Source organism: Fringilla coelebs, assembly GCF_963513975.1.
Source record: "Fringilla coelebs genome assembly, chromosome: 1".
Lineage (NCBI taxonomy): Eukaryota > Metazoa > Chordata > Aves > Passeriformes > Fringillidae > Fringilla > Fringilla coelebs.
In genome coordinates, this window is record NC_140028.1 from 52,320,597 (window position 1) to 52,336,755 (window position 16,159).

The window sequence follows — 16,159 nt, forward strand, 5'->3', positions numbered from 1 at the left end:
CTGGGCTTTAACTATGTATTTACTGTGCCAACAGAGTTGTACACAGAATTGGCAATGAATAGGGGAAATAAAAAATATTATCTCGAGCTAACTTCAGAAGACTAAATGACCAGAAATAGCATTTGAAGTCTTGGCTACCTGCCTACAAAACTTCATAACTCCATCTTTGCTTATAATCAAACATTTCCCTGTGTGACAGGAAGCTTCCAAATATTTGCAAGCTTTTAGTTGAATATCCTCTCAGATTGCAGCCGTGCCCTGCTTTATATGGAAACAATTAGTATATCTCTGAAGTCCTACTCCCCAGGGTTTTGGTGTGTGTATTCCATGTATGGCAATACACAGAAGATGAGGAGACTACACCACTGTGTATGTTTGAAACAAAGTCTAAGAGATAGCAGAAGCGTGTGTGCCACATTTCATTCTAATGCTTTATGCCAGTCTGCTTTCACACAGCTCCTGAATAATACATGTATGATAAGAGGGAAGTCACACCAATGTATAAAATATATAAAGTGCTTTACTCTGGATGGTGATGGGAATACTGCTCACATAGAAAAAAAATGATGACCTACTTTCTTCAGAGCTCACAGTTGTTGTTTTTTCTTTTTAAGTACTCTGTCACTTCGTTTTCCCTGTTCTCCCTCCCCTGTACTCCTAAAACTGATTGTGCACAGAGCACACTGGCAAATATTTCAACCCACAAGACCACCTGTATGAAAAGTTGTATATTTAAAGGTGTAACCACACAGGGACTCAAAATTATTAGCCGTATGAAAAAGTTAGGACAATATTTGTTACTTTAATTCTCCTGTCAGCTCTCTGAGGTTCGGAGAGTAAGGCAGTATCAGTATTATTCTCTCATAAAGGTTTCCAGAACATTGTCCTTATAGGATCCCTAAAACTCTGAAGGGCTTGTAATTGGAGCTATCTATAAAGAAAGCATGTAATTACCATTTCTCCTTCCTTTGAATCTTGCTCATATGCTCAGGAATGGCCTCCAGGATTTCTTGATATATACCTTCCAGGCCCTGCCTTTACAGGACACCTCCTTTTAATAAAACTGTTTCAGGTTTTGTATATCATGAACAAAACACTAAAGATGCATTTCCTTTTTTGTAGACCTGAATCAGGAAAAAATCTCACTGTTTTCAGCTCAAGTGTAAATTTAATCATTTGAGACTAAAATGGTCTAAATTAAGCAATATAATGTCTGTTTATTTTTCCAAACACAAGCAGCAGGATGAATATATTTTATAGGTTTTCAGCTTCCAGGGCCCTAGTGAATGACTTGCATTTTCAGATTATTGTCACTAACCTTAACATACTGCTCTAGCAAAACATCAGAGTTCTTATCAGATTCCTGCAGTCATTTATCATGTTTGAAATTATCACTTACTTCATCCATCCTGTTGTATTTACAATTAAAAGATAAGTTGATCACATAATCTAATTTTAATATTGGCAATTTCACTAATGGTTCTCTTTTTGAAAAGTGTAGAGTTAATGGTTTTGATGCCCCTTCTGTAAATACACATTTTCCTGGAACATGTTCTGCATGCCTAATTCATCCTTTGACAATGTTGTTCTGTACAAATACTCAAATTTCCAGCCATGCATTCAGGCTAGGCCATTTATAAAACAAAGCTTTTGGGTTTTTTTAAGCATAATTTTCCACTTCTGGAAACAAGTGATATACATAAAAGTGCAATCTTTGTGTTCCTGACCAGAAGAAAAATGTCTTTGTTTTGACGAGAAGACAATTCACTCACCCTTCCATCAACTTCTATGTGTACTGCTGTCAAGGTTGCTTTTAAATAACAGTCTGTGTTGATTTGTTTCTTTAAAAACCAGATTACAGACAGATGCTTTATTTTGTATATACATATCTACTCAGTGTGTATATATGCACACATACATATGCAAATAAGCAAAACTGTGCATATACACATTTAGTCACCCAAAATCCCATGAGTAATGGCATCAGAGTTCTGGAGAAGTCTCCTTTGTGGAACAACCAGTAGAGCGAGGCCACTGTCCCCTGGAGGTTCGCCCCTGGGGCAGGGCTGTTGTCCCCAGGGCACGGGTGCCTCGCTCCTGGGGAAGGACGAGTTCTGCCAAACGCCAAACACTGCAGAAGTGATTGCTGCTCCTTTTGATCTGCCTTTGCAGCTGCAGAAGGAGGCGAGCCCACGGAGAGGAGGCGCTTTGATGTGTGACCCGAGCGAGGGCAGCCGCCGGCCGCCGGCGCCGCAGGGGAACCTCCGCGTGCCCCGTCCCATGGGCTCCAGGTCCTACTCTGACTCCGACACCATCCAGTTCGACGAGCGGTCGCTGTCCAAGCTGAAGGAGAGTGACCGGTGCAGCGGCACGGAAAACCTCTTCCTGGAATCGCTGTCCCTCGACTCCCCCGACGAGCCTGATGAGCATCGCTCTCGGCAGCTGGAGAGGGAGAAATTCTTGACTGGACTAACAGAAGTACGAGCTCTTCTACCTTTTGCTGTCATGTTATCTCTTCTGTCAGAATCAGTACGGCTTCCCTGCTGCAGGAAGTGAGATATTGTGTCACAGGCACTGCTTACAGTCACCCAGTAGTAAATTTGGTATGGACAAGTTTTCAGTCCTTCTTATGAGCTGATTAGACCAGTGTCAGTCACCTGACAACTGGGAGCCAGCCTGAATGTCCCAAAGATTAATTCATCTTGTGGCCATTTATGTTATGTATGAGAACTATATTTGACACAACATATTGGCTTAGAAGGTCTTAAACCTTTTCCAATTATAAGTAGATACATATTTATGGGCTTTACTTTGTTAGGAAAGCAGTAAGTGCTGTAGAGAGGCACTTCTGATTGTTCTGCCATGGTTGCCTTCTGAGCAGATCAGCATGAGTAGGTGAGATGTTAAAAAACTAAGTACCTACCCTGAAGTCACACTATAAAGCTATTAAGATATAAAACACAATGCTAAAAAATGACAGCAGGAAATGGTGAATGAAGTCTGTGTCCTCCACTGTGGCATGCTTATTTTTATCAGTTCCAGGTCTTCACAGTTTGTTTATATTGTTTCTGAGTGAAACCAAGCGTCCCTGTCCCCAAATGCTGGTACAAAACTAAAGGATTGAGAAATCAAGTTCTTTAAGAGGAAGAAGAGAAAAAAAAGTTTACAGAGGCAAGAAATGTGACTGTCCTTGTTACATAGCTGTAGGTAGCTATGTGTTCCTGTTAGATTTTCTTCCCTCAGTGCCATAAGTGTATTGCTGGCAGTGTGGGATCCCATATTTATTATTTTTTAGCCTTTTTTTCCTACATGTCCAAGTACTCAGCAAAGAATGTTGGTAACACTATTAGGGAACTAAGTTTTGTGCTTAATTTTGATTGCTGTTCCCATTCCTTCAAATTCAGTCTGTTTTTCAGAGAAAATCTCTCTTCCCTTTTCTGTTTTTCAAATATCACCACCATTAACAAAAGGGTGGGCAGCAAAATTTGTCCTTGGTGATATTTGCATAACTTCTTTCCTTCAAAGCATGTTTTGGGGAAACCTGGGCAAAGTAATTTTCCCTCAGAGGGTTTGCTGAAGCGAGACTGATTGGAGTTTAATGAGTAGCTTAACTGAGGATGCACAGAGGCAACTGCAGCTTGCTGACTCTACCTTCCACTATATTTTCTTTTTGGTACTGACTGCAGTAGAAGTCAATCCAGCCTTCACCCTGATTAAGCATTCAGTTAGGTCAGATTTACTCTGCAGTAACTCCACTGAAGTTACTCATGTTATTCCAGAATTATACCACAGTGAATGCAAGGAGGATCAGTTTACTACTTTTTTTTCCCCTGACCCGGGATAAATACCAGAAAGGTATTTGCTGAGTTAAGCAGTGCCATTTTTAAACAGTCCCAATTTGAAATGGACTTTTGGTAATGTTCTTGATTTCATGAGGTCAAATAAAATATGTAGGTACCTATGCTCTTTTTTCCCTGTTCCTATTTTGCATTCCCTGTAGTTTACTAGAAATATAAGTAAACATTTAGAATAACTGTAGAGCAAATGCTTCAGAAGTAGCTATTTAAAACCCCAACTCATTATGTGAATTGTCACAGGGAAATAGCTCCCATAAAAACATCTTAATGCTGTTAGCAAGCTGTAGGTATTCCATCCAGGAAACAAGAAAGTCTTCCCACACATTTAATATATCAAGCTTAAGGAATTTCAGCTGGTGCCACTTGTTGGTTCCTAGAAAATGTATAATGAAATATTATGTCAAAGAAACTCAGTTTATCTTTTATTTCAGCACAGCTAGGTCTCTAGCATAAGGCAGATTGCCTCTACAGAAAAAAGTTGCTCAAAAATATATAGTCCAAAACAATATATTGTGGGGAAAAAAGCCTTTTTTGGCCTACATCCATTTGTGATTGCATGGGAATATAAAAGTTCAAAGCTGTTGTAGGTTTGGCATACAGGTTTTACCTATGCAATGTGTTATCCTGAAGGGATTGCCCTCTCTCCTGCCTATGTACAAAGTGAAGAATATTCCCACTGGCACTTTAAGAATCTATATCAGAGAGAAAATCAGACACTTTTTAGAAACAAACATACCTGGTGCAACTAATGGGAGGTGAATGACAAAATACCCATAAGCTAATGCCACAAACACCTTTAGAAATAACTTATCCTGCTTGTTTCTGTTTTCATTCAGGAGGAAGAAACACACAAAGGAAATCTTCAAAGGTGAGTAAAACCTGCAGGGGAAAGTCCAGCAAAGACTCAGCTGCTGGAGCTGTGACTCTCTGCACCTGTGCCTTGGGCCCAGGACACAGCCATGCCACCTCCTAAACAGCCTGCCAGCCAGAGTAATGGATTCACCCAGGGATAAATTTGTCTCAATATGCTTCAGTTCTACTCTGATTAACTTGGGCCACATTCAGCTGTCATGCACAAAGATCAAACTCTATGAAAGCGCATGAAGCTTATAGTGAAATCTACACCTGCCTTAGCCAGCAGTGCAGTACACACTGCAGACATCCATAGGTAAAGGAAAACCCTTGGTGCTGAGGACATGATATGCTGCTGCAAGTCAGGGATATTTTGCTTTGGATTGGTTCTGGTCTTATCCCATGGGTTGAATACCCATCTAACCCTCAAATGCATAAGTTGTGCTTCTGGAAAGCATCTTCCAGTTCATTTTCATCCCAAAGGAATGAAGCCTGTGCTCTCTGAGATTGCCCTCCTGATGCAAACCAGAGCATCAGATTAGGAGATCCATTTAGAAACCCTACTCACCTGAATCCCTAACAGAGACGCACCCAAACTGCAGCAGGAGCTCTTGATTAAAAACTCACTGTGTGATTTGGCTGTATCCTTTGAATCACTGATCCATGAAAACCACTGCTTGCTGACTTCTCAATGTGTTACCTCATTGAACCAACTCTGATAACTACACTCATTTACATTTTTATTTAGTCCCATTCAAAATTTTTTTGTTGTTAAAATAAAGCAGTAGGATAACTCATTTGAATGCCTGTGATTTGTACAAATTAGTAAAATGTGGGAGAGCCAAGAATTCAGCATTTTCACTTAGAGAGATTCCCTTGCTTAAGTTTCAGCAGGAGCTCAGCTCACCAAGTGAGTTCAATGTAGCAACATTTCTGCTGGATGTCCCACATCATTGCACACCAGCTGTGCAGCCTGGGAGTCTCGGGAGTGGGGGTAGACTTAATGATTTCCCAGAAAGTCAGAAATACTCTACACTTGCTTTGAAAAATGTGCCTCGTATTGTGACAAACACTCATTTCCTGTGAACGGTGTAATTCTGAGATGCATCCTACTGCTCCATATTATAGATATTTGCCTAGCAGTAATCCATGAAAAAGCAGCAAATTAAGAACCTGTACTAAACCACATCACAGATGTTTGTGTTCACAGCTATTTCAAAGATAATAAAAGGGGACTTAAATGAAAGAAAGGGCTAAAGGATGTAAAACTAGGAAAAGTGTTTTCACGCAGAAGGTACTTGGGCACAGGCTCCCCAGGGAAGTGGTCATGGTATCAAGCCTGCCAGAGTTCAGGAAATGTTTGGACAGTTCTCTCAGGCACATGGTGTCATTTTTGGGGTATCCTGTGCAGGACCAAAAGTTAGACTTGCATGATCCTTGTGTGTCCCTTCCAACTCAGGACAGTCCACGATTCAATGATTGAAGTGGTTTTATATGTAAGCAGATGGTGCATGTTGGGCTTCCAGAGTTTGCTGGTGAAAATAAGTTACTCCGGAACAATTTCCAGCTCATGAGTGACTCTCTTGTGTTCCTCTCTCCAGGGCAATGTCTGTTTCTTCCATGTCCGAATTTCAGCGCCTGATGGATATTTCTCCATTTCTACCGGAAAAAAATTTGCCTTCATCTGGCAGCAAAGATGATATAACGCCTCCCTTGTCTCCTGATGATCTGAAGTACATTGAGGAGTTCAACAAAAACTGGGATTACAGTGACGCTAGGAGCCATGGTGGGGCAACTGAGAAGCCTGCAGAGGGTTGGGCAGAAAGGACAGAAATTGGAAAAGCCGGGAAGGATCCTGCTCCAGATCCATTCCAGGCATCCTCATGGTACCTCACCACCAGTGTCACTATGACCACCAACACCATGACCAGCCCAGAGCACTGCCAGAAGCAGCCAGCGAGGAGTCACAGTGTTACTGACAAAATGGGAGTGCGGGTATTCCACAGCCCGCCAGTTGTCCGGAGGTTCGATAACTCAGTGATAGCTGGCAGTGAAGGGAAAAACCAGGTGGAGCCAGACTTCCTCTTTTCTGTGACCAAAGCTATGGGGAACGTCACTGAGACAAAAGGCGCTTCCTCGGACATGTTTGGAAGGTGGCCTTGTGACCTGGCCAAACACCATAAAGATTTTCTGGAGAACGGTCTTCATCCCATTGAACGTCCTATTTGCACTACCGTGGGCTTCGCCTCGCCCTTGCACAGCTTGGAGATGTCCAAGAACATGAGTGACGACATGAAGGAGGTCGCTTTCTCTGTCCGGAACGCAATACGCTCCAACTCCACGGAGCCGCAGTTCAAGGACACGGCGTGCCAAACCAACGGCATGAGGACCACGGGGACACAGACCACCCAGACCATCAGCGTCGGCCTGCAGACGGAAACCCTGCGCAGTATCACCAGCAGTCCACACAAGTGTCTGACACCAAAGGGGGGGTCCACGCCCGTCTCCTCTCCATCCAGAAGCCTAAGGAGCAGGCAGGTGACCCCCGTCATTGAAAAGGTCCAGGCTAAGTTTGAACGCACATGCTGCTCCCCCAAATACGGCTCTCCAAAGCTGCAAAGGAAAGCCCTTCCCAAATCAGACCAGCCAAATAACCGGACTTTGCCTGGCACACCTCAGAAAGGATTCAGTGAGTCCGCTTGGGCTCGATCAACTACCACACGGGAGAGTCCTGTCCACACCACTATCAACGATGGCCTGTCCAGTTTGTTCAACATCATTGACCATAGCCCCATCTTTCATGAGACCTTCCAAAAATGCCCCAGATCTGGCAGCCGGTCCAGGTCAGCAGAACCCAGACCAGAACTGGGCACGTTGCAGGAGCCGTGTACAAATGCCCGCGGCAGATCGCCCAGTCCTCTCCGTCTGGGGACAGAGACACAAAAGGAAGAAGGATCTGAGGTGACAAGTATTAGGCAGGACTTATCTGCTCCTCCAGGGTACACACTTGCAGAAAATGCTGCCAGGATCTTGAATAAGAAACTTTTGGAGCATGCCTTAAAGGAAGAGAGAAGGCTACCTTCACACAGCCCACCAAGTCTTAGCAATGACAACAGCACAGGAGAAATTGTCAAAGTAGATCCAGGGTCCATAGAGGTAATGAATTTGCTTGTTTTTCCTCCTATAGCTAAGTGCACTCTTCTTTGAGCAAATGTATTATGAGATCTCTTGCAGTCCTACTGAGTATTTACAGTGAATATCCTAGTCCTGTCCTGGTACCACCAGCAATTTCCAGTCATGAAACTTTGGATTAGTCACTGAAGAATGCATGAAAGAATTGAATTTCTATCTTGGCAGCTTATTTGGCTTGAAAGCATCAGAAGAGTTTTATCCTTTATGGGATAAAAAATTGTTCTTCCATGAAGGGCTGGGATAAGGGTATTCTGTCACAAAATACACCACATGTTACAGATGCTCTAGGGACACTAGGTTTGAATAAATTTTTTATGCTGCATGGAAAGGTAGATTCTTTCTCCTACACAAGAATGGGCCTTAACAAGTTTGTGTGAAAAATAGTCTCTACAGTACCCTGGAGCAAAACTTCAGGGCCTTCAGCATATCTTTTCTGAATGTATCTGATTAGGTTTGGCTCAGGTCTGTGAATGTGATTGAATGGCATGATGTTTGGTACTGACTGCTGCTGCCTCACAAAAATAACAAAAAGCAAAAAATACACATATAATCAACTAATCTAGACATATACCTATTTAGTGTTTAAGAACTCCTTGCTGATATTTTGTCAAGTCATCATCTGTCTCAGCAAGTGTGCCCAGATGTTGGGGGTCAGTCTCAGGTGCAACAGCAATCAACAAAAAAAGAAGGTGTAATGATGGATGAAATCTTTCAGTTACCAGTATTTAAACCTCGTGTTTCTGGTGAACCTTTGAGAGCACTTGAGAGTCTTACTCCTAAGAAAAGCTGAATTATGCCCAGCTCTTACATGCATATGTTGCCTTTCTGGTACAGCCATGAAAAGGGGTGTATACTGCTGGTTAGTGGCAGTCCCCAGGGCAGAGGCAAGCGCTCCTCATCCTCTCTGCCCTGTGCTGCCCCTTTAGCATCCTAGTCTTGTGGTGAGCCCTGGCTCCAGGGAAGCAGCTCCTTGACCCCTGCACACCCCTTACACCCCTGCACACCCCATACATGCACCTTGCCTTCTCTGGGCAGACTCCTACTACCCCTGCCTCAGATGCCTCAAAAGGGAAGGTTCAAACCCCACTTTCCATCTCAACATTTGGTGTGAAGGATTTCCGAGAGCCTGAATGCTGAATCCTTTGGTCTGCAGTTTGCCTTGCCCTAGTGGGTGGTTTTTGATGTACAGTCAGTTCCTTTTTTTAGGTATTGCTCAGAGGATGTAATCTTTTTTTCCTAACAGACAATCCAAACTTAGGGATTTATTCCCTATGTGCAGTTTAAACAGATATAAGCAGGGCAGTTTTTCAGTTAAAAAAGGAAAACAAAGGAAACCACATGCCCATTATAAATACTAGTGAGTGAAAATGGTCTTTGTGCAGAAACTTCAGAGTCAATAAAGGTGGGAAGCAGCCTCATTTATTTGGCTTTTTCCAGCTATCTCTGTATTTTGTCCCTAGTTGGAAATACTGGGAATACACTACTGATCTGTATTAGGAAGTGTGTTGTACTTTGACAAGTTCAATTCAGCTTTGCTGTCAAGATGACCCTGGAAACTCTTGATTTCCTCTTGTATCTTTTAACTACCTCAGCAGATTTCAAATATAAGCAGATAGATGTCATCCCACAGGATCACAAATTGCCATTGGCAAAACACAAACTAGGAGTTTGAGGCACAGAGAGATTTGGGTCAATGCTGTTTAGCAAAAACTCATTGAGCATCAAACTGGCAGAAAACTGCTCCTTTTTGTGAATTCTCAGTATCTTTTGCCTAATTTTTTGAGTTATGAGCCCTAGAGCTAAGACTTGTTTTTCCTCACAACTCCTACATGACTGTTATGACCGTAGTCTAGATGCACAGGTTTTGTTCTTTGGCTGATCCTGGCATTTCTCAGGAATGTGGATTGAAAAGGAAACTGGTGGGGAATCGCACAGTGAGCTTAGCTTTTCCTAGCTGAGGTGGTGCTCTGGAAGATGTACTCCAGGAAGCATGGGTTTGCTGCAGAAAAAAAACACCCACAAATAAGTTTAGACTCTGCAGCTGCCTTGAGTTATTTGTGGATTACCCTGACCACACAAATTACACTTTGTACAAATTCTCTTAGCACATTTTGTACAAAGCCAGACCCAGCTATTCAGGGAGTTATGATCTTGAAGGAGCAGGTTTGTGCTTGGGGCAGCGCTGACGCAATGCTTCCACCCTCCAGTAGATCCCTGCTCTGCTTCCCTCTGACCTGTTGGTTTCTGGCCAGGTCAAGTGCCCTTCTTACCACCAAACGCCTTCTGGGCTCTGCAGCCATGGAATATTAATGACTTTTAAACTTGCATGCACCACCTGTTGGTGATTTTTCCTCAATTTGAGCTTCCGAGTTGTTTAGTTACATAATTTTCTTCTATATTCCTGCTGCAAATATGAAATCTAGTTCATATATTTATCTATTTATGTACAAGTGCATGTTCATGTGAGTGTATATGCATATAGAGCAGCAATAACTTTGTGTTTTCTGACTTGCCCAGAGCTGCTTACAGGCAAATTCATACCCACCTAGTGTGGCCTATTAGTGTGTTACCCTGCTAACTCACTAAACCTCTACCTTACATGTGTATCGTAGGATTTATACATTTTACTTTAAAAAACACAGATTAGCACTACCTAACTAAGTATGTAAGGAACATTTTGCTTTTATGACTAGCAAGGATATAGATCATGGAAGTTGCACAACAGCCCTGGACTGGGAGTCAGACTCATTTCTGGAGACAGCACTGTGCAAGGACCATCCACACAGACCCACAGATGAGAGAGCAGGCGCTGCATCCTCTGCTTGCCAGGGGAAAGCAATTGCCACAGGCTTGCCACTGAGCCATTCAGCATGGGAGGGGGAATGTTGAAAATCAGGGGAGATGTTGACAGAATTAAAGGGCTTTTGGTTAAGCTTGAGTTTCCCATCCAGTATCACTTTTGAAGAGAAACAACGGAAAAAGGTGAGGCAAAGAGTTGTCATGAAACCTGAGCAATAGAAGTGTAAGCAACAAACAATAACAGCCATTTTCTTGCTTGTTAAAGATTTTCTAAGCAGAAACTCTCACTTGAAATCACATTAAGGAAAAAAAAAAAAATACAGCTTTATTCCTCTCATAGTAATGTGGTTTTTCCCTAGCCGCAGTCAAGGTTGGCAAAGAAAAATAGATATCCTTCTCTGCTGAGTAGAAATGTTTGGTTTGTTTATTGCTATGTCCACTTCTGAAACTGTGCTAGGATTGTAAAAGGTTGGTTTGTTTGCTTCCTTTCTTTCTAAGTCTTTTTCTTCTAGTGGCTTGGCTTTTATTTTTGATTATTAGTTTCCCTGTGGTAACACTGGTAACATGATCTGAATGAGTAGTAACATCGGGAGACTCCTTCCTTGCTGACATGAAATCTTCACTTTAAAAAAATAATCAATTAAAACAGTTCTTTCCAACCTACTTGCTTTCTTTTTCTTTTCTGTCTGTTCTGTCCAGAACCAAACTGTCTTATTAACTACCCCCTGGGGACTCTAACCCTGCCTGCCTCACTGCTGTAAGTCCTTTCTACCTTGTTTCCAGAGCTTTCCAAGAGCGGTCATTCTTGAACATGGGGGTTGACAGAGGGAAATAAATGGCCACAACTCCAGAGGTATCAGCACACACCTGACATCCCTGTGGGGTCTCTGTGTGGGACAGCCAGGAAGAGCTCAGGATAGGAGCTCATCTGCTGTGTCCTGTCCTGCAGCAGCACAGGCTGGGAAGATGTCACACTTAAGTCAAAATTTGTATGCAAAAATGCTGGGGAGGGTTTCAGATTTGTGCTAAACTTTTTTTTTTTTTTTTTTTTTTGACATGCAGAGCACTGCACAGGGTTTCTGTCTGCCCCATTCTGGCTGCAGCAGCAGGTGGAGAGGGCTGGGAAAGGGCTTCAGCAGCAGCCTGGTGCTAAAGGCTAAAGTCACCAAGTCACCTTTGCTCATTAAGCAGTTCTGGGCCCAGTTCTGTCCAGTGGCTGCAGTTGCAGCAGAGGGAAGACACTGTGCAGACATAAGCTGTGACCATCCCCTCTCCCTCAGAGAGGGAGAAAACTGGGTTTTTTTATTTATTAATATAGACATAGCCATGGTGGCTGACAGTCTGTTTTAGGAAATAGCTAGAAACCGAAGCTGAAATCTTCTTTCCCATTTTCAGTGCTCAGGCTAAGAAATGCTGCCTATACACCCACACCCCTGAGCAACTACCCAACTAAATTACCCACAGGTTATTTTTTTTTTTTTGACCATTTCTAGCTATGACAGCTACATGAAGTAAGGGAGGAGGGGTTTTCACAAATCATTCTGCAGAGTTTCCTTGTCATGGCTGGATTTCCACTCTGCAGGTGGGGGTGACTGACTCAGCAGCCAGCACTTTATAAGATTATGCTGCCAGTCACTTTTGGCCCTGGAGCAACATCCATCACCAGCACAGCCTTGTGTACTGCTGGGCATGTGTACATCACAGATAAGATGAGCTTAACCTTGCTGTTTGGTAAAAGTTGACCAACATCTGCAGCCGTGCTGGAGAGAAGCTTTTGAACAGGGAGGCAGCAGTGGAAATAGATTTTGTTATCACTGTGCTAACTCTGATTTACTGCTCCAAAACTAGGATAAAGCAGCCAGGAGCAAGCAGCACTATAAAGATATCATTTTAAGCCTCCTCTTTGAAAGAGGCTAAGACAAAACCCACAAATCTCATAGCCTCGATTCACTGTCTTGTGCTGCCCATGACTGTTGCTGAGCAGATGGATTTCTCTTAACAAATCTGAGTCTAGTGGCAGCTTTCACAGACCATATGCTGCCCCAGGCACAATGGGATAAGGTGAAGTAAGGACACACAGCCAATCTTTTTGTTAGCACCAATTTCCATTTCAGCCTTACTGCAGTTTTAGCAAGGGTTCTGAAGTTAATGGCACAGAGATGGGGTGGGGAGTGAGGGTGCAGAGAGGAGGGGGTGCAGGCTGAGGTGCCCTGCGAGTGCCGAGGGCAGCTGGCCGTAGTTCTTTCTCAAGCACTGGTGTGCAGCTGTAGATCATCCCATGGGCTGCATGCTTCCCAAAAAACCTGGGCTGACCCTTCACTGAGGCTTCCCCGAGTCCAACAATGCACTCTTTCCAAAACAGGTGTCACCAGCTCCATTTCTCATACCTCAGCTCTCTGTTTTCAGAATTGATCCTTCTGTCCTATGACATTCATGTTTGGTCTTCCACTGCAATTGAGAAGTTCAATGTCGTATCACCTTGTTTGTTCACTGTCAATCACATCATGTTACCTACTCCAATATTCTCCACTTTAGTCACTATTCTCCTTCTCCATGAGAAACAGTGTGCTGAATCCTGGCCTCCCTGCTGCCTTGGTATCCCTGCATCTTACTGTGCCACAGCTTTTCCTCTGCATTGCATCATTTCTGATCTCTCTCTTCGTTTATCACCAGTTTGCATTCTGACTTTGGTTTTTATTGAGCTCCCCTGTACATTCCAGTGACTGCTGCTTGGTGTACACATGGCTAGATGTTGGCAAACTGCTCTGATTTGCTTTTATAAGTTTCAAAGTGTGCAGTGAAATTCAGAAGTTTGGCTTTGGCCCTACAAGACAGACTGGCTTCCCCAGTCACTCATCTTGATGTAGGGAGCATTCAGAGCAAGGCAGGAAGCGCAACTGTATTTTGAACAAAGTCCATGAATATTAGAGTCATTACCAACTTAGTAATGCTTCTTATACCAGCCTAGTAAAGCCAGGGTGAAAAATCACAACTGCAGATTGTTTCTAATTGCAAAGGCAAGCTAACCAAGCCAGAACAGTGGAAACTTGGTGAAGGAATAAAATTTCCAATTTCTTTGTTTCTGTGAATGTTGCCTTTAACAAAGAGTACCTCTGAATCCTGTAATTCAGGCTTCAGCAGCTGGCAGCTAGCGGTGGTGTTCCGGAAAATGAAATCTGTAGGTAAGCCTCATCTTTAACCCAGCTGGAGATCATAGCTACCCCTGTAGTCATTATTCTGTGCTAAGAAGTCTCCTGCATGTCAAGTCTGAATTCTGAAGGCAGAAAAAAAGGAGACAGTGGCTGATTTTTCACCTGTCTTGCAAATGCCAAACCTAGCCTTTGTATGCCAGGTCAGCACTTAAAGCGTTGAAGAGTGGATTTTCCTGAATTATTATGCAAATATACTTTTCAGCTCTTCTCTTTCTAGCACAAGGACAGATAGCCATTGAAAGTGTTTCAGCTACTCCAGCTCACCCTCCTTCTTTCATTGTCTCCTTACCTGTTCCATAAATCACGGGCACACATGCAGATGCCTGGAGCCCTCTCGCAGCCAGGCGTCGGCCGCTTGCTTTTATCCCGCGCCACCACACACGCTTAGCTTTAGTTGGGCGGTTTTGTTTCGCAATTCTTCGCGCATCCCAGCAGTCTCTAACGCAAGTCACTAACCGCTGTTTTGCTCTCTTGGCTGCCAAGGAACTGCCTTGTTCTGCACTAGCCCCGTCCCTCCAACCCTGCTTCTCCCGGCCAGAGAGACCAGCGAAGCAGCGCCCACCGTCACGATGGGCCTCACATTCCCCTACTGCCTCACAGTCGCAGTCCACCGGAGACCTGGCGTCCTCAGAGGAGCGTGGAAGCGAGGAGCTGCTGGCAGAGACCCCCAGCCAGGGAGGCGAGCCGGCCTGAGCGCGCACGGAACAGGGCGGGCGCCGCTCGCCTCCGCCAGGTCGCCCGCCAGCCGTCTCTGCCACGAAGGAGGGAGGCCCGCTTGGAGAGAGAGGTCAAAGAATGTTCTCAGACACAGCTGCTGAATGTGCAACCTGGGAAACAGAGGTGTTTCTAGAATGAAACAGTTAATGTGCCTGTAATAACTTAATTTTTTTCATAGCTGAGAAAACTATTTTTGTCTCCATCTTTTCTACATACAGTATATTAACAAAAACGAACAAAAAAAAAGGGTTAAATTGATATAAAGTAAGATTTAAAATAAAATGTAAATTAAGTTTTAAGGGAATTTGAATACGTGCTCGCGCTCTCTCCAAATACTGACTGCCTTTTGGTTATATTTGCACTGTTACGTTTTCAGTTTTGGTTTTGGGTATTTTGGGTTGGTTTTTTTTTTAATTTCATGTAAAACTAGGGTCTTAAGTTAATTTTATTCTATTTTAATGTCAGTGTTATCAGTTTTTAAAGGTAAGGTTCTTAAAGATGCTTCAACTGTCTGAAGCGATACCTTTTAAGTAGTGAAGAAAGCCATTAAGCTCGTTCACTAGACTTGTAATTATTTGAGATGGAGGGGAATACAGGTAAACACAAGTAAATGTGTAAAAAAAAAGAAAAGAATGCCTCAGAAAGTCTTACAGAGTTAGCTGTAAAGTACACCTACAATACTTGACTTGCATGCCTCTGGGTCCTTGCACTTTAGTGCATGTACATACTGCTACTGTACCATCACATAAATGTGAGTCAATCTGTTTCACTGTAATATTGTTGTGAATTTACCTGTACTGTACTTTTATTGTTGGTATTCTTGCATTGACTATACAAAAAAGAGTTTTTAAATTATTGTTAGCAGTTCAACTGGCTATGTACAGCGTTTACTGAGAACTTCCTTCGTTTTGGAAAAACCATGGAAATCTCTGGGCATACTAAATTGTAACTGGTCTTGTTTAAGAGTCTGTTGGAGACCATGTGAAGTGGAAATAAAACCCTCAGTATTTACAAGCTGCTCGAGTGCTTCATAATGTTTTTTTAATGATGGTACTTCCCAGGTTCATTTAACTGGGGGACATAAAAGCCCTTGAGTTCCTCCTTTATTCATAAGGGAAGGAAAAAAACTTCCTTATATGAAATAAATCATGGCAAAACCAAATACTATGCTGTGCTCCACGGACTCCTGTGAGCACTGGATCAGACCGTGGGAAGGTTTCTAAATTCACTCCCTGGACTCCTCAAGACATCTACTCACGTTTCTCTGTGGCCCTATGGCTTGTTGTTTTCTCATTCATGGGAGTGAAAACCAGCCAGCTAAATGGAACACCAGAAATATGACATGTCCAGTATCAATCTAAGCTTATGTACCATCTGCATTGTGCACGGAGACCAATAAACAGGGCTTTTGTAAAACTGAAGGCTAACAGTGAGAAGTAAATGCAGCCAAGAATTCACACTTCTGAGGGGTGGAAACCTCTCAAGCTACTTTGCCTAAGACCATCTGTTTGGCCACATGCTTTCTCTGGA

The 16,159-nt window shown here is 43.1% G+C and overlaps 1 protein-coding gene across 9 annotated transcripts in view; it reads left to right on the plus strand.

Moving 5' to 3' along the window:
* Positions 1-15,572, plus strand: part of LOC311163506 (microtubule cross-linking factor 1-like) — a 102,195-nt gene extending 86,623 nt beyond the window's left edge. For 5 of the 9 annotated variants that reach the window (XM_084222405.1, XM_084222408.1, XM_084222406.1 and 2 more), the window contains 4 exons: positions 2,173-2,478; positions 4,694-4,725; positions 6,311-7,865; positions 14,451-15,572. In XM_084222405.1, coding sequence (XP_084078531.1) covers positions 2,173-2,478; positions 4,694-4,725; positions 6,311-7,865; positions 14,451-14,762 — 2,205 coding nt within the window. In that variant the 3' untranslated portion in view covers positions 14,763-15,572. Of the gene's footprint in view, positions 1-2,172; positions 2,479-4,693; positions 4,726-6,310; positions 7,866-11,399; positions 11,458-14,395 lie in introns of all 9 variants that reach the window. The other 4 variants (XM_084222409.1, XM_084222410.1, XM_084222413.1 and 1 more) reach the window with 2 other exon arrangements.
* Positions 15,573-16,159: the final 587 nt, after the last annotated feature.